Consider the following 19734-nt stretch of genomic DNA (forward strand, 5'->3'; position numbering starts at 1 on the left):
GAAAACAATATAGCAACCCCGGCATAAGGCTCCACAGCCAGCGACCAGAAAGAAGGACCAGACCTCCATTCCCTCTCAGCCTCACGTAGAAGTCCTGATGTGGTCAGACGCGTCTCCTGTAAGAAGATAACATCTGCATCAATAGATCCCAGGTGGTCATACACTACGTGCCTTGTCTTTCTTACTTTAATACTGTTCACATTGCTGGAAAGCACTTTTAAAGAGAACCCGGCCATTATTACACAACACAAAAGGAGGAGCAGCGAGGTAATACCCATCATTATAGGTCGGAGACGGAGTTGCCCTGCTTACCACCTGTCTCCATGTCTGATTCTACCTGGGACTCTACAGCATAGGGTTTCCTTTTGGTGGGGGGATCCTCAGTGTCCCCTTCACATTCATCATCTATTTTCTTCAGCTCTCTCTCATAATCTTCCTCAGACTCTGACAGGACTTCATACCTGTTGGATATGACTATAACCTCTGCCCCCTTATGGACTTTCTTCTTGACACTCTCGGCCATGCTGTACTCACCCTCAGGCTTACGGGAGGACTTGTCTTTTTTCCTCCTCTTGTTGCTCTTACTTTCCTCAAATACTGCTGGTGATGAAGAAGAAGCTACCTCTGACTGTTGCTGGTCCTCAGGGACAACCTCCATACTCCCCTGAGCAGTATCTGGGACCTCGTGTTCTGGAGCTGCAGTACCTGATCCCTGCTGGACTTCTTGTCTGGTCAGAATGGACCCTGACATTAAGGCCTCCTCCTCTACAGCATCTGCCTCTAACAATTCCTCATCAGGAAGCTCCTTACAGACATTGTGCCATGCGTCCGGACAATCTCTGTGAGGGTGACCCATCGCACCACATAGATTACATCTGATGTTTTGACAATTCGCACTTATGTGGCCAACCTCACTGCACAGATTGCACTTGACCACAGTGCACACACTTGCGACATGACCGGTTCTGCCACATTTAAAACACTTCCTGGGCTGACCTGGGTAGAAGCAGACGCCTTTCTCTCTCCCAATGAAGAAGGAGTTTGGTAAATGCCACGTGACATTATTATGCTGGCGCAGCTTCACCAAAACCTTCCACCCTCCAGTCCAGATACCATCATCATCTCGGTTCTTGGTGAGATCAGAGACCATGTCACAGTGTCTCCTGAGCCACACAACAATGTCCTGGGGAGGGACGGCTTCGTTCCAGAAGATAATATTAACCGTGACGGTATCTGGCTTGGATATTGGAATAAAAATAAATTTACCCCAATCGTCAGTGTCTCTGAACCTAGGGAAATTAGCCCAGAATCTATCCAGATTAGACATGACCTTGAAGCTGACGTCATAGCCCTGTCTATCTGGTAGATTAATGACTGCCAAGATGTCCGCTGGCACAAACCCCATCTGGCGACACAGGAGCTCTCGGACCACAAGCCTCCGATCTGGGAGGTCTTCTTTGGCGCCTCGATGTTTAAACCTCACTACATTTCTCCTTTTAAAGGCCTGACCTGTATAGTGAGCACTGGAGGAAAAAGATGGAGCACCACGGCTCTAGGCATTACTGGGGGGACCTGGCGGGGTTCAGGGCCCTGACTTATTGGGGATGTGTCTGCACTAGGGGGGCCACTCACACCTTCTGTGCTCGAGGGTAAAGGTGGAAAATCGCCCTCATTACTCTGTGGAGATTCCTCCAGCCTGTCCACCTCTATGCCATCCTCAGATATCTCCCATACAGACTGTACATTCCCCCCAGACGCTGACCCCTCATGGACATGTCCACCATCACCCCCAGTCTCTGCCCCAGCAGTAGAGATCTGCTCTGCCACCCCATCACCTGGATGTACGGATGCATGTCCATTGTCCTGCTGCACTGTGCCTCCTGGGACTTGTAGTGCCGGTGTCTGAGGTCCATGTGTCTCCTCAGGGACAGCTGCAGATCCTTGTGGCCGCTGTTGCACACTGTCCTGTTTATGGATCTCTCCTTCATGAAAAGAAAACTTTGCGGCATGTAGCACAGGTCTTGTCGCTCGCTGGGCCTCCTCAGGGGTAACACTGGAATCCAGTTCCACATCAGAAAATCCAGATTCAAGGTTCAGGCCTTGGCTGGCAAAACGCTCCTGGTTCTTATAGGACTCGGCAAGTGGTCCCATCCTGTCCAGGACAGTGTCCATCTGCTTCACCAGGTCACCAAGTTCCAAGCTGAGTGAGTGTAGCTTACGGTCATACACGGCTGCACAGTTTGGGTTTGCAGTCTTCAGCTTGTACACACAGTCAATCTCCATTTGCAGCATTTGTTTGTGTCCCTTCAGCTCCTCCATTTTCCTCACCAGGGCAGGGATCTCCTCTGCTAGCTGCAGTTCAGGTGCACGAGTCTCTCTCGTTTGGGATCCAGTCTTGGGCAGCTTCTCAGGCTGTTTGAACTCAGCAGACCTGGAGCCTCCATCAGATTTCTCTGAAGGTCTCTCTTGTGCCACATCCACAGATCTTTCAGCATTTTTGCTGCTGCCACTTCCAGACTGAGACCTGGTGCGGCCTAAGTGTGCCATGGTCACCACCTCACCCTGCTGCAGGTTCTGCTGTAATGTCAGCCTCTCCAGAGATGTCCTCCGCTGCCTGTGTGCTGGAGGGGTGAGCTGCACACCTGATGCATGTGCTGCGCCCTGTCTCACCTCCTGCGCACCCTGCAGGTTGGGATTTCCACTTTTCACAGAGGATACCTTTTGGGAGTCACTATACAGTACTGGACGCTGCAGGCCTGGGCTGGAGGACTGCTTCTCTGCACCATTCTTAGCTGTACTCACTGCTGCTGAATCCTTCTTTTCTGCTGCAATCACAACTGTTACTCCATCTTTCTTACTTGCACTTAATGCACTGGTGTTTCTTCCATTCTGGTCATTCCTTGTCACAGGATTCACTTTTGGACTTGCATCCATACTAAAAAGAGCCTGGGAGTTATCTCCCAGTGGAGGCCTGGAAGCCTGGGCCTTGCTTGGGGAAGTTCCCCGCCCAGGGAGGCCCTTCCCTGGGCTAGCTCCAGACATGAGGAGAACCACCAACACACGTCCTCACAGCTAGGAGGCAGTATTATAGTAGTTATATTCTTGTACATAGGAGGCAGTATTATAGTAGATATACTTTTGTACATAGGAGCAGTATTATAGTAGTTATATTCTGGTACATAGGAGCAGTATTATAGTAGATATACTTTTGTACATAGGAGCAGTATTATAGTAGTTATATTCTGGTACATAGGAGCAGTATTATAGTAGATATACTTTTGTACATAGGAGGCAGTATTATGGTAGTTATATTCTTGTACATAGGAGCAGTATTATAGTAGTTATATTCTTGTACATAGGAGCAGTATTATAGTAGTTATATTCTTGTACACAGGAGCAGTATTATAGTAGTTATATTCTTGTACATAGGAGCAGTATTATAGTAGTTATATTCTTGTACATAGGAGGCAGTATTATAGTAGTTATATTCTTGTACATAGGAGCAGTATTATAGTAGTTATATTCTTGTACATAGGAGCAGTATTATAGTAGTTATATTCCTGTACATAGGAGCAGTATTATAGTAGTTATATTCTTGTATATAGGAGCAGTATTATAGTAATTATATTCTTGTATATAGGAGCAGTATTATAGTAGTTATATTCCTGTACATAGGAGCAGTATTATAGTAGTTATATTCTTGTACATAGGAGCAGTATTATAGTAGTTATATTCCTGTACTTAGGAGCAGTATTATAGTAGTTATATTCTTGTACATAGGAGCAGTAATATAGTAGTTATATTCTTGTACATAGGAGGCAGTATTATAGTAGTTATATTCTTGTACATAGGAGGCAGTATTATAGTAGATATACTTTTGTACATAGGAGCAGTATTATAGTAGTTATATTCTTGTACATAGGAGGCAGTATTATAGTAGTTATATTCTTGTACATAAGAGGCAGTACTATAGTAGTTATATTCTTGTACATAGGAGCAGTATTATAGTAGTTATATTCTTGTACATAGGAGCAGTATTATAGTAGTTATATTCTTGTACATAGGAGCAGTATTATAGTAGTTATATTCTTGTACATAGGAGCAGTATTATAGTAGTTATATTCTTGTACATAGGAGCAGTATTATAGTAGTTATATTCCTGTACATAGGAGGCAGTATTATAGTAGTTATATTCTTGTACATAGGAGCAGTATTATAGTAGTTATATTCTTGCACATAGGAGCAGTATTATAGTAGTTATATTCTTGTACATAGGAGCAGTATTATAGTAGTTATATTCTTGTACATAGGAGCAGTATTATAGCAGTTATATTCTTGCACATAGGAGCAGTATTATAGTAGTTATATTCTTGTACATAGGAGCAGTATTATAGTAGTTATATTATTGTACATAGGAGCAGTATTATAGTAGTTATATTCTTGTACATAGGAGGCAGTATTATAGTAGTTATTTTCTTGTACATAGTAGCAGTATTATAGTAGTTATATTCTAGTACATAGGAGCAGTATTATAGTAGTTATATTCTTGTACATAGGAGGCAGTATTATAGTAGTTATATTCTTGTACATAGGAGCAGTATTATAGTAGTTATATTCTTGTACATAGGAGCAGTATTATAGCAGTTATATTCTTGTACATAGGAGCAGTATTATAGTAGTTATATTCTTGTACATAGGAGGCAGTATTATAGTAGTTATATTCTTGTACATAGGAGGCAGTATTATAGTAGTTATTTTCTTGTACATAGTAGCAGTATTATAGTAGTTATATTCTTGTACATAGAACCAGTATTATAGTAGTTATATTCTTGTACATAGGAGTAGTATTATAGTAGTTATATCCTTGTACATAGGAGGCAGTATTATAGTAGTTATATTCTTGTACATAGGAGCAGTATTATAGTAGTTATATTCTTGTACATAGGAGCAGTATTATATTAGTTATATTCTTGTACATAGGAGCAGTATTATAGTAGTTATATTCTTGTACATAGGAGGCAATTTTTATTAGTATAAACAAACATAACAATACATTCAATCTCAATGAACAGAAACAATGGTCATTTACCAGAAATCATACATATCCAACAGTATAAATAATAATGATAATAACTTTAACTTAACAATAGTCCATCGCTGTTAAAGGAAAATAAAGTAAATAAATCAGTAATAAACACAATTCCATTATGGAGATAAGTCCACATCCACCATATGTACATTCCTCCATAACACCCTGTTTCTCTCCTTTTTCCTACATTCTAAGTTCTTTATCCACCTCAGCTCTGACAGGATCAGGTCCACCGCTTGCCTGTGATGGAACGGCTCGCTATGTACGGACACTTTCGTTCTAGTATGCCAGTGGTAGTATTTAATGACTGTTATAATCAGGTACATGGTCCCCTGGTCAATGTCAGGTATACTAGCTGGTACCCCATAGATGATATCAGGGTATGTAAGACACCGCAGTCTAGGGATCTTTAACCTAGAGGATACCTCCTGCCATATTTTCTGCCCTTCCTCGCACTCAGATATAAAATGTGCCATGGTCTCCTCCTGTTGACATCCTAAGGGACACTTACGCTCTGACACACTCAGATGTTTTAGATTCCCCTTAACATAAAGCTTTCCATGCAAGGACAGCCAGGCAATGTCAAAAAATTTAGCAGGGAGCCTGACTCCATTAAGAAACCTCAGACTTTATTTTAAGGTTACTGATGTGCAGTCTTTTAATGCGGGCTGTATATAAAAGAAAGTCCTACATATGGTCAGGTACAGCTCTTTCCTGGTCTTACTCTCAATACACACTTTATCCATCCGCCAGTTTCTCAAGCACCTAAGACCATATTCCAGGTACTGGGGGAGGAAGCCACGAGTCAACCGACCCCTCTTGAGACTGCCGCCTCGCACCCAAGACTCTGCAAAAGGCAATATCCAGTCCCTGACACTGTTCACCCACAGGGAGCTGTTCTCCGAGTCCAGGTCACCAAAATTGACTTTTAGGAACAAGGAGTCAAAGAACACCCTTGGATTTAACATATCCAGCCCACCCTCTCTCCTCTGTAGGTAGGTGATCCCTCTTTTTACTGGGTTCAACCTGTTCCCCCAAAGAAGCTGGAAGAACAGGCTAAAGAGCCTAGCCGAGAAAGATTCTGGCAAAGGAAAAATGACAGAGATATACAAGAAGACAGGGACCAGGTAAGTCTTCAGCATTTTAACCCTTTCTCTATAGGTCAGCCTCCAGTTCTTCCATCTCTGAACCTTTGCATTTCCGGCTTCCAACTTCTCCTCCCAATTTATCCTGGCGTTATCGTCCCTCCCAAATTTAACCCCTAAGATCTTAATATAGGTGGAGGCTTTTGCAAATTGTGGCAGATCAAAGTCTGGAACAGAACCCAGTGTCCAGAAAGCTTGACTCTTCTCAAGGTTGACCAGAGACCCTGAGGCCTCAGAGTAGCTTCTGATGGCTGCCGACAACATCTGCACCTCACGAGGCTCAGATATCACCACAGTCACATCATCTGCATAGGCAACAACACTCAGAGGCAAGCAGTGGGGGACCGGTACCCCCCGAAAATCACACTCCTGCAGCGACCCTGAACACATACAGCAGTGGACTCAACGGGCAACCCTGTCTCACCCCTGCCTCAACCCTGAACGTGCCACCCTGCCAACCATTGACCAGAGGAAAGCTCTCTGCCTCTCTATATAAGGTTTTCAGCCAATCAATAAATTGTCCCGGAATACCGTACTTTGACAAAGTGGCCCATAGATACTCGTGGTCTACTCTGTCGAAGGCTTTAGCCTGGTCAAGACCAACAACATATCTCCCACACCTCAGAGCTTTACATCTCTCAAACATCTCCCTTATCGAGATGACTGCTCCAGAGATGTTCCGCCCTTTTGCTGTGCCGAACTGACAGCCTGCCAACAGTGCCCGGGACAAACAGACTAATCTAGAGAAAAGGATTTTTGCCAGAATTTTCCTGTCGACATTCAAGAGGGCAATCGGCCTCCAGTTCTTGATGTCGCTAGGCTCCTTACCTTTAGAAAGCAGAATTAGCGATGATACCCTCATGGACGGAGGCATCAGGTGATTTTCTAGACAATTTTTATACACGTCCACGAGGATTGGAGCCAAGTGGTCTCTGAATTTCTTATAGAATTCTGCGGTAATACCGTCGGGACCTGGTGCCTTCTTCAGATGTAATTTATCAATGGCCACTTTAACCTCCTCCACCGTTAATTCTGCTGTTAAAGGAGAAAAGTCCAAATCATTAGTATCAGGGCCTGGAGTTGCCTCCAAGAATTGTGTCATCTTCTCTTTATCCAAAACCTTCTTCTGAAATAAGTCAGTATAGTAAGATCTCACCACCCCCAGGATACCCTCCCGAGATTCCTGCAAAACACCCTGGGAGTCAGTGAGACCTGTGACCACTTTGTTTATTACACGCTCCCGGCAGTTCTCAAAGGGATCAGGTGACCCTAAGGAACCATAATCTCGTTCCAGAACCAGGGAGGTGTACCTGCTGTACTGATACTGCCTTATCTCAGATTTCAGTCGGTTAATCTTTTGCTGGTCCCCCCCATCTGCCGAATACATTGACTCCAATTCTTTCCGCAGCTTGAGATACTGGCTGTACTTACTCTTCCCCTTCTTAAATGACAGTCTCCTCAAGAGGGATCTGATCTCCTCCTTGACGTCCTCCCACCAGTCAGCCATGCTATCATAAAATTCCACTCTCTCTAGTTGTTGCTGAAAAAGAAAGTGGACACAATCCTGGGCATAAGGATCCTCCAGGAGACTGGAGTTGAGTCTCCATAGCCCTCTACCAACATCTGGACGCTTCATGGATCCCAAACAGAATGACAAGGCCAAGTGATCAGAGAAAGGGACAATTTTCTCACACATCCCACTAACCACTTCTGTAGGGTTTACAAAAGCCATATCGATGCGACTACTTCTGTCAGCACAGGAGTATGTAAATTTTGGCTTCCTACCACCCTGTGTGAACACATCGCTGAGGCCTGCCTGCTGGATCATGCTATTTAGGACCTTGGAGTCCCTGGTCACTGCTCGGCCAGAGGATCTGTCACCTGATGTCCTAGTGACATTGAAATCTCCAGCCAACACCACTGGGACAGAGGTAAAAAGATATGGCTTAACCTCATTAAATAACTGGACCCTTTCCGCCACTGACTGTGGGCCATAGATATTAATGAGCCGGAGTCGTCTACCATGGATTGTGACCTCCAGGACCAGACACCGACCCATAATAACTTCTGTCAGTCTGTGTACAGTCACATCATTGGTGGAAAACAATATAGCAACCCCGGCATAAGGCTCCACAGCCAGCGACCAGAAAGAAGGACCAGACCTCCATTCCCTCTCAGCCTCACGTAGAAGTCCTGATGTGGTCAGACGCGTCTCCTGTAAGAAGATAACATCTGCATCAATAGATCCCAGGTGGTCATACACTACGTGCCTTGTCTTTCTTACTTTAATACTGTTCACATTGCTGGAAAGCACTTTTAAAGAGAACCCGGCCATTATTACACAACACAAAAGGAGGAGCAGCGAGGTAATACCCATCATTATAGGTCGGAGACGGAGTTGCCCTGCTTACCACCTGTCTCCATGTCTGATTCTACCTGGGACTCTACAGCATAGGGTTTCCTTTTGGTGGGGGGATCCTCAGTGTCCCCTTCACATTCATCATCTATTTTCTTCAGCTCTCTCTCATAATCTTCCTCAGACTCTGACAGGACTTCATACCTGTTGGATATGACTATAACCTCTGCCCCCTTATGGACTTTCTTCTTGACACTCTCGGCCATGCTGTACTCACCCTCAGGCTTACGGGAGGACTTGTCTTTTTTCCTCCTCTTGTTGCTCTTACTTTCCTCAAATACTGCTGGTGATGAAGAAGAAGCTACCTCTGACTGTTGCTGGTCCTCAGGGACAACCTCCATACTCCCCTGAGCAGTATCTGGGACCTCGTGTTCTGGAGCTGCAGTACCTGATCCCTGCTGGACTTCTTGTCTGGTCAGAATGGACCCTGACATTAAGGCCTCCTCCTCTACAGCATCTGCCTCTAACAATTCCTCATCAGGAAGCTCCTTACAGACATTGTGCCATGCGTCCGGACAATCTCTGTGAGGGTGACCCATCGCACCACATAGATTACATCTGATGTTTTGACAATTCGCACTTATGTGGCCAACCTCACTGCACAGATTGCACTTGACCACAGTGCACACACTTGCGACATGACCGGTTCTGCCACATTTAAAACACTTCCTGGGCTGACCTGGGTAGAAGCAGACGCCTTTCTCTCTCCCAATGAAGAAGGAGTTTGGTAAATGCCACGTGACATTATTATGCTGGCGCAGCTTCACCAAAACCTTCCACCCTCCAGTCCAGATACCATCATCATCTCGGTTCTTGGTGAGATCAGAGACCATGTCACAGTGTCTCCTGAGCCACACAACAATGTCCTGGGGAGGGACGGCTTCGTTCCAGAAGATAATATTAACCGTGACGGTATCTGGCTTGGATATTGGAATAAAAATAAATTTACCCCAATCGTCAGTGTCTCTGAACCTAGGGAAATTAGCCCAGAATCTATCCAGATTAGACATGACCTTGAAGCTGACGTCATAGCCCTGTCTATCTGGTAGATTAATGACTGCCAAGATGTCCGCTGGCACAAACCCCATCTGGCGACACAGGAGCTCTCGGACCACAAGCCTCCGATCTGGGAGGTCTTCTTTGGCGCCTCGATGTTTAAACCTCACTACATTTCTCCTTTTAAAGGCCTGACCTGTATAGTGAGCACTGGAGGAAAAAGATGGAGCACCACGGCTCTAGGCATTACTGGGGGGGACCTGGCGGGGTTCAGGGCCCTGACTTATTGGGGATGTGTCTGCACTAGGGGGGCCACTCACACCTTCTGTGCTCGAGGGTAAAGGTGGAAAATCGCCCTCATTACTCTGTGGAGATTCCTCCAGCCTGTCCACCTCTATGCCATCCTCAGATATCTCCCATACAGACTGTACATTCCCCCCAGACGCTGACCCCTCATGGACATGTCCACCATCACCCCCAGTCTCTGCCCCAGCAGTAGAGATCTGCTCTGCCACCCCATCACCTGGATGTACGGATGCATGTCCATTGTCCTGCTGCACTGTGCCTCCTGGGACTTGTAGTGCCGGTGTCTGAGGTCCATGTGTCTCCTCAGGGACAGCTGCAGATCCTTGTGGCCGCTGTTGCACACTGTCCTGTTTATGGATCTCTCCTTCATGAAAAGAAAACTTTGCGGCATGTAGCACAGGTCTTGTCGCTCGCTGGGCCTCCTCAGGGGTAACACTGGAATCCAGTTCCACATCAGAAAATCCAGATTCAAGGTTCAGGCCTTGGCTGGCAAAACGCTCCTGGTTCTTATAGGACTCGGCAAGTGGTCCCATCCTGTCCAGGACAGTGTCCATCTGCTTCACCAGGTCACCAAGTTCCAAGCTGAGTGAGTGTAGCTTACGGTCATACACGGCTGCACAGTTTGGGTTTGCAGTCTTCAGCTTGTACACACAGTCAATCTCCATTTGCAGCATTTGTTTGTGTCCCTTCAGCTCCTCCATTTTCCTCACCAGGGCAGGGATCTCCTCTGCTAGCTGCAGCTCAGGTGCACGGGTCTCTCTCGTTTGGGATCCAGTCTTGGGCAGCTTCTCAGGCTGTTTGAACTCAGCAGACCTGGAGACTTAAAGGTGGGAAGACAATGTAATAGAGCAGCACGAAATGCCAGCAGAATGCTTGGATGTATAGGGAGAGGTATAAGCAGTAGAAAGAGTGAAGTGCTTATGCCGCTGTACAGAACACTGGTGAGACCTCACTTGGAGTATTGTGCGCAGTACTGGAGGCCATATCTCCAGAAGGATATAGATACTCTAGAGAGAGTTCAGAGAAGAGCTACTAAACTAGTACATGGATTGCAGGATAAAACTTACCAGGAAAGGTTAAAGGACCTTAACATGTATAGCTTGGAAGAAAGAAGAGACAGAGGGGATATGATAGAAACTGCTAAATACATAAAGGGAATCAACTCGGTAAAGGAAGAGAGCATATTTAAAAGAAGAAAAACTACCACAAGAGGACACAGTTTTAAATTAGAGGGGCAAAGGTTTAAAAGTAATATAAGGAAGTATTACTTTACTGAGAGAGTAGTGGATGCATGGAATAGCCTTCCTGCAGAAGTGGTAGCTGCAAATACAGTGAAGGGGTTTAAGCATGCATGGGATAGGCATAAGGCCATCCTTCATATAAGATAGGGCCGGGGGCTATCCATAGTATTCAGTATATTGGGCAGACTAGATGGGCCAAATGGTTCTTATCTGCCGACACATTCTATGTTTCTATGTTTCTATGGAGCCTCCATCAGATTTCTCTGAAGGTCTCTCTTGTGCCACATCCACAGATCTTTCAGCATTTTTGCTGCTGCCACTTCCAGACTGAGACCTGGTGCGGCCTAAGTGTGCCATGGTCACCACCTCACCCTGCTGCAGGTTCTGCTGTAATGTCAGCCTCTCCAGAGATGTCCTCCGCTGCCTGTGTGCTGGAGGGGTGAGCTGCACACCTGATGCATGTGCTGCGCCCTGTCTCACCTCCTGCGCACCCTGCAGGTTGGGATTTCCACTTTTCACAGAGGATACCTTTTGGGAGTCACTATACAGTACTGGACGCTGCAGGCCTGGGCTGGAGGACTGCTTCTCTGCACCATTCTTAGCTGTACTCACTGCTGCTGAATCCTTCTTTTCTGCTGCAATCACAACTGTTACTCCATCTTTCTTACTTGCACTTAATGCACTGGTGTTTCTTCCATTCTGGTCATTCCTTGTCACAGGATTCACTTTTGGACTTGCATCCATACTAAAAAGAGCCTGGGAGTTATCTCCCAGTGGAGGCCTGGAAGCCTGGGCCTTGCTTGGGGAAGTTCCCCGCCCAGGGAGGCCCTTCCCTGGGCTAGCTCCAGACATGAGGAGAACCACCAACACACGTCCTCACAGCTAGGAGGCAGTATTATAGTAGTTATATTCTTGTACATAGGAGGCAGTATTATAGTAGATATACTTTTGTACATAGGAGCAGTATTATAGTAGTTATATTCTGGTACATAGGAGCAGTATTATAGTAGATATACTTTTGTACATAGGAGCAGTATTATAGTAGTTATATTCTGGTACATAGGAGCAGTATTATAGTAGATATACTTTTGTACATAGGAGGCAGTATTATAGTAGTTATATTCTTGTACATAGGAGCAGTATTATAGTAGTTATATTCTTGTACATAGGAGCAGTATTATAGTAGTTATATTCTTGTACACAGGAGCAGTATTATAGTAGTTATATTCTTGTACATAGGAGCAGTATTATAGTAGTTATATTCTTGTACATAGGAGGCAGTATTATAGTAGTTATATTCTTGTACATAGGAGCAGTATTATAGTAGTTATATTCTTGTACATAGGAGCAGTATTATAGTAGTTATATTCCTGTACATAGGAGCAGTATTATAGTAGTTATATTCTTGTATATAGGAGCAGTATTATAGTAATTATATTCTTGTATATAGGAGCAGTATTATAGTAGTTATATTCCTGTACATAGGAGCAGTATTATAGTAGTTATATTCTTGTACATAGGAGCAGTATTATAGTAGTTATATTCCTGTACTTAGGAGCAGTATTATAGTAGTTATATTCTTGTACATAGGAGCAGTAATATAGTAGTTATATTCTTGTACATAGGAGGCAGTATTATAGTAGTTATAGTCTTGTACATAGGAGGCAGTATTATAGTAGTTATATTCCTGTACATAGGAGCAGTATTATAGTAGTTATATTCTTGTACATAGGAGCAGTATTATAGTAGTTATATTCTTGTACATAGGAGGCAGTATTATAGTAGTTATATTCTTGTACAGAGGAGCAGTATTATAGGAGTTATATTCTTGTACATAGGAGCAGTATTATAGTAGTTATATTCTTGTACATAGGAGGCAGTATTATAGTAGTTATATTCTTGTACATAGGAGGCAGTATTATAGTAGTTATATTCGTGTACATAGGAGGCAGTATTATAGTAGTTATATTCTTGTACATAGGAGCAGTATTATAGTAGTTATATTCTTGTACATAGGAGCAGTATTATAGTAGTTATATTCTTGTACATAGGAGGCAGTATTATAGTAGTTATATTCGTGTACATAGGAGGCAGTATTATAGTAGTTATATTCTTGTACATAGGAGGCAGTATTATAGTAGTTATATTCTTGTACATAGGAGACAGTATTATAGTAGTTATATTCTTGTACATAGGAGGCAGTATTATAGTAGTTATATTCTTGTACAGAGGAGCAGTATTATAGTAGTTATATTCTTGTACATAGGAGCAGTATTATAGTAGTTATATTCTTGTACATAGGAGCAGTATTATATTAGTTATATTCTTGTACATAGGAGCAGTATTATAGTAGTTATATTCTTGTACATAGGAGCAGTATTATAGTAGTTATATTCTTGTACATAGGAGCAGTATTATAGTAGTTATATTCTTGTACATATGAGGCAGTATTATATTAGTTATATTCTTGTACATAGGAACAGTATTATAGTAGTTATATTCTTGTACATAGGAGGCAGTATTATAGTAGTTATATTCTTGTACATAGGAGGCAGTATTATAGTAGTTATATTCTTGTACATAGGAGCAGTATTATAGTAGTTATATTCTTGTACATAGGAGCAGTATTATAGTAGTTATATTCTTGTACATAGGAGGCAGTAATATAGTAGTTATATTCTTGTACATAGGAGACAGTATTATAGTAGTTATATTCTTGTACATAGGAGGCAGTATTATAGTAGTTATATTCTTGTACAGAGGAGCAGTATTATAGTAGTTATATTCTTGTACATAGGAGCAGTATTATATTAGTTATATTCTTGTACATAGGAGCAGTATTATAGTAGTTATATTCTTGTACATAGGAGCAGTATTATAGTAGTTATATTCTTGTACATAGGAGCAGTATTATAGTAGTTATATTCTTGTACATATGAGGCAGTATTATATTAGTTATATTCTTGTACATAGGAACAGTATTATAGTAGTTATATTCTTGTACATAGGAGGCAGTATTATAGTAGATATATTCTTGTACATAGGAGGCAGTATTATAGTAGTTATATTCTTGTACATAGGAGCAGTATTATAGTAGTTATATTCTTGTACATAGGAGGCAGTATTATAGTAGTTATAGCCTTGTACATAGGAGCAGTATTATAGTAGTTATATTCTTGTACATAGGAGGCAGTATTATAGTAGTTATATTCTTGTACATAGGAGCAGTATTATAGTAGTTATATTCTTGTACATAGGAGCAGTATTATAGTAGTTATATTCTTGTACATAGGAGCAGTATTATAGTAGTTATTTCTTGTACATAGGAGCAGTATTATAGTAGTTATATTCTTGTACATAGGAGCAGTATTATAGTAGTTATATTCTTGTACATAGGAGGCAGTATTATAGTAGTTATATTCTTGTACATAGGAGCAGTATTATAGTAGTTATATTCTTGTACATAGGAGCAGTATTATAGTAGATATATTCTTGTACATAGGAGGCAGTATTATAGTAGATATATTCTTGTACATAGGAGGCAGTATTATAGTAGTTATATTCTTGTACATAGGAGGCAGTATTATAGTAGATATATTCTTGTACATAGGAGGCAGTATTATAGTAGTTATATTCTTGTACATAGGAGCAGTATTATAGTAGATATACTTTTGTACATGTGGCAGTATTATAGTAGTTTTACTGCTCTTTTTTTTTTTGTACAGATTATGCATTCATGATGATGTACTGTGGAGAGTCCTATTCAGAGTATATTATGTAGAGTTGATGACTTGTGACACTATTATTGTCTCTTTATCAGGTGGACAGTTACAGAGTTTCCAGAAGAGACATCTTTTCCAGTAAGGAATCCATTCTTGATATGGCTCCTATGTCATTTGATGACCAGTATAGAGGATGTAGTGAAGCAATGGAGGAGGAGATTTCTCAGCTATTCCAGTCAGAGTATGCTGCCAATAAGGAGTTTGCAGATGCCTGGGACACGGCTACGTTTAAGTGGAATCAGGAGCGGAGAAGATATTTGGGTTTGCCTAAGGGCTTTAAGGATGAGTACGCCATCGCTCTGTTCGCTTACACTATAAATGGTCCTCTGCACAAGGTCTTCAATGGGGCGGTGAGAGATGCCGGGCAGTCCAAGCAGTATTACCTGAAGAACTTCAACTTCAAGGTTCTGCACTACTATCTGACCAAAGCACTGCAGGTTCTGGATGAGGTGGACACTACGGCTTGCCACAAGGTCTTCAGAGGAATCAAAGGGATAAAGTTCAAGTCTGAGTCTCGGAAACCCGTCCGTTTCGGGCAATTCACTTCTTCTTCTAAGAACGACCAGAATGCTTTGCAGTTTGGAGAAGACACTTTTTTCAGCATCCAGACCTGCTACGGTGTCAACATCAAGAACTTCTCCTTCTTCCCGGGTGAGGAAGAGGTGCTTATTCCTCCCTACGAGAAGTTCAAGGTGACTAATTTCACCCGAGACAGAGACAGGAACGTGATTTCTCTGCAGTCTCTGGAGAAGTCCAGTGTTTACAACTGCGAGCTGGTGAAAAGTGAGTGACCGGCCATCTTGTCAGGAGATACTTACCTATGGCTGCCATTACTGGATGTGATAATAATAATAATAATTATATATTTGTTTCCACAGGCAGAAGGTGTAAGTCTACCTGGTGTCCTTTTAATTCAGGTAATCATGACCCCCAGAAGCCCCATCCCCACCAATTGTCTGTTCCAGGTGTGGTAGGGTCTTCCTAGCTTCCAGGTTATTGCTGGACTCTGCTCTCTTCACTATAGATTGGTATTATGAGGTTGTGGTCCTCCAAGAGGACACTTTTCTCTTAGACTCTGTTCACATTAGCCTCGTGACTTCCATTTATAACAGAAGCCAGAACAATCCATTAAAGGCAGAACAACCCTTACCCTTGAGCCCTTACATAAGACAGTCGCCCAAAAAATAAAAAATAAATACTGCTTTCAGAATATGGAGACACTATAAAATTATTTTTTTCAAAAATGCTTTATTATGTAAAACTGAAACAAACAACCAAAAAAAATATTTGGTATTGTTGCGTCTCTGTAACAACCTGCTCTATAAAAAATACCACATGATCTAACCTGTCAGATGAACATTGTAACAAACGAAAATTTAAAACGGTGCCAAAACAGCTATTATTTGTTACCTTGCCTCACAAAAAGTGTAATAAAGAGCAACCAAAAATCACATGTACCCTAAAATAGTACCAACAAAACTGCCACCCTATCCCGTAGTTTCTAAAATGGGGTCACTTTTTTGGAGTTTCTACTCTAGGGGTGCATCAGGGGGGCTTCAAATGGGACATGGCAACTTAACATTATCCCAGTGAAATCTGCCTTCCAAAAACCATATGGCGTTCCTTTCCCTCTGCGCCCTGCCGTGTGCCCGTACAGCAGTTTACGACCACATATTGGGTATTTCTGTAAACTACAGAATCAGGGCAATAAATATTAAGTTTTTTTTGGGCTGTTTACCCTTGCTTTGTTACTGGAAAAAAATAGATTAAAATGGAAAATCTGCCCAAAAAGTGAAATTCTGAAATTTCCTCTACATTTTCCTTTAATTCTTGTGGAATATCTAAAGGGTTAACAAAGTTTGTAAAATCAGTTTTGAATACCTTGAGGGGTGTAGTTTCTAAAATGGGACCATTTACGGGTGGTTTCTAATATGTAAGCCTCACAAAGTGACTTCAGACCTGAACTGGTCCTTAAAATTGGTTTTTGGAAATTTTCTTAAAAAATTTAGGATTTGCTTCTAAACTTCTAAGCCTTCTAACGTCCCAAAAAAAGAAAACATCAAAATGATCCAAACATGAAGTAGACATACGGGGAATGTAAATCAATAACTATTTTAGGAGGTATCACTATCTGTTTTAAAAGCAGAGAAATTAAAAATTAGAAAATTCTGTATTTTTCAAAATTTGGGGTAAATTTTGTATTTTTTTATAAATAAAAATGAAATATTTTGACTCAAATTTACCAGTGTCATGAAGTACAATATGTGACGAGAAAACAGTCTCAGAATGGCTTGGATAAGTAAAAGCGTTTTAACGTTATCACCACAAAAAATGGCCTGGTCCGTAAGGTGAAATATGGCAGGGTCCTGAGAAGGGGTTAAGGACAAGCGCCATGTATGGTGGAAGTCTATGGCTTTAAGATGGTGCACACAATACCTGTGATCAATGCCGATCATGGATGCTTAACCCCTCAGATGCTGTGGTCGATGCGACTACGACATCTGATCGGTGAAGATCGGGGGAGCCATTCGGTTACTGTGGCAGCCTGGGGCCTTGTGAAGGCTCTTCTCATAGCGACGTCCTGTCTGTTGCTGAATCTCCCATAGAGTGCAATGTTAAATCATTGTAGTCTATGGGAGAAGCAATCAGACAATCGCAGGTTAAAGTCCTCTCGGGGGCTAAAATAAGTTTAACTTTTTTTAAAATTATATAAAAAAATAAAAATATTTAATTCACCACCTTTCTCTATATTAAAAATAAAAGTAAAAAAATTCAATAAAAATTATTATCATTTCCGTGTCTCAAAACACCTGAACTATTAAAATGTAACAGTATTTATTCCATATGGTGAACGCCATAAAAATATATATAAAAATTAAAGTCACCCCTCTTTTCCCATATCAAAAATGAACAATAAAAGAATCAGAAATCACCCAAACATCCCAAAAAGCCCATACTATTAAAATGTAAAAGTAAATATTCCACCGTAATGGAAAAAAATCAAAATGGCCGTTTCGCAGTTTTTTCCGTCACTTTACCTCCCCAAAAATTGTATAAAACGTGATCAAAAAGTAATACGCACTTCAAAATGTTATCAATATAAACTACAGATCGCCCTGCATAAAAAAAAACGCGCCCTCACACAGCTCCGTGAATGTAACTTTAAAAAAGTTATAGGGTTAGGGCAATGAAAAGAAAAAAATCTAACATTTTTTTATTTTTAAAGTATTAAAATGCAATAAAAACTATAAAAATGCAGTATGGTTGTAATCGTACTGACCCAGAGAATGAAGGGCGCAGGTCACCGGCCCTATCCTGTGCTGCAGTGATGATGTCATCTACCCCATGTGCTCACCACAGCCAATCACTGGCTTCAGAGGTTTGTCTGGAATGTCATCATATACCTGACATGACCACTGAGGCCACTCAGCAACCACATGGAGTCACCACCGCAGCACTGCAGAAACGGCTCAACCAGACGGTGGTGGTGGAACGACTTGCTTGGGCAGCCTTAATCAAATCCCTTTAATTCTATTCCCGCGACTACTGCTGGTCAGGGGCAGCTGTTGGGAGGTTTAGAGGCCCTGGAGGGGCCCACAAGGATCCTCTGCTACACTTGAGGAGGACAATACTAGAAATAAGTGCTCAGGCACACGGCCGTAGCTGTTTTTGCGGTCCACATATCGCAGATCCGTAAAACACAGATACCGGCCGTGTGCATTCCGCATTTTGGAGAACATTCAGCCCTCTATAGAACGTAATATAGAAAAGAATGGGACATGTTCCATTTTTTTGGCGGGGCCGTCGAACGGACATATGGATGCGGACAGAACACGGCGGCCCCATTGTAGTGAATGTGTCCGCATCCGATCCATAAAATACAAGTGTCCTATGCGTGAGCTCGAACACATGATGGTGGGGCCCTGGAGTACCAGAAGTAATAGTAGAGGGAAGACCCTGGAATAGGTTCGTGGTCAGAGTCTTGAGTCTAAGGCGTTATCCCATTCTACCTCCCGATCCTGCACATAGGTCTATATAGACGGAGACGTCCATATTGTTTTGTTTTTTCCCATCAGCTTTGAGTATTTGGAAAACGAAGGCGTCGCAGAAAATAATCCTGATCATTGGAGCGCTCCTTCTAACCCTGGGACAAGTCTTCTACCCGTGAGTACCCAGGGGGCTGAGCCGCGACTCCTGAGACTCCACCATGTCTTCTCAGAACCTGGAGGGTCTTCTTCATGCTGGAGAGACACAGTTATCAGCGGGCGCCGCTCATCTTCTGCCTGTGATGTCATGGCTGTCTCCTGTCTGGATGCATGCGCAGTGCGGTACACACAGTACACATATAGGGCACAGGCTGACGGCTGCTTCTACTGTATTATTATTAAAATGCTCAGTTGAATGTTCTTTGGTTTTCTTTCCTTGTGGTTCGATCTCCGCACAGACTCTACATGACAAGAAGTATGTGCCCCCATCAACCTGCAGGAGCTCCGTGACCGTCCCACAACCACGAGTTACTACAGCTTTATATTCTGGTATTAAGCATGTACCAGACAGCCGCCAACGCCAGAGTCATCCATCAGAGTCCAGTGATGATGTACTTTACACCATTCCAGCCACCACCTGGCATTGTGCACTGTGATCTTAGACCTGTGAGCTCCAGAGTCCAGTGATGACGTGCTTTCCCTTATTCCAGCCACCACCTGGCATTGTGCACTGTGATCTTAGACCTGTGAGCTCCAGAGTCCAGTGATGACGT

The 19734-nt window shown here is 42.5% G+C and overlaps 1 protein-coding gene across 1 annotated transcript in view; it reads left to right on the top strand.

Moving 5' to 3' along the window:
• ART1 (ADP-ribosyltransferase 1) overlaps positions 1-19358 on the top strand; it is a 75099-nt gene extending 55741 nt beyond the window's left edge. The window contains exons 3-5 of the mRNA XM_040426654.1: positions 15014-15758; positions 15854-15892; positions 19052-19358. Of these exons, the coding sequence (XP_040282588.1) occupies positions 15014-15758; positions 15854-15892; positions 19052-19143 (876 nt within the window). The 3' untranslated portion in view covers positions 19144-19358. The remainder of the gene's footprint in view (positions 1-15013; positions 15759-15853; positions 15893-19051) is intronic.
• The last annotated feature ends 376 nt before the right edge of the window (positions 19359-19734 follow it).

The sequence above is a fragment of the Bufo bufo genome, chromosome 3 (genome assembly GCF_905171765.1).
Source record: "Bufo bufo chromosome 3, aBufBuf1.1, whole genome shotgun sequence".
Taxonomy (NCBI): Eukaryota; Metazoa; Chordata; class Amphibia; order Anura; family Bufonidae; genus Bufo; species Bufo bufo.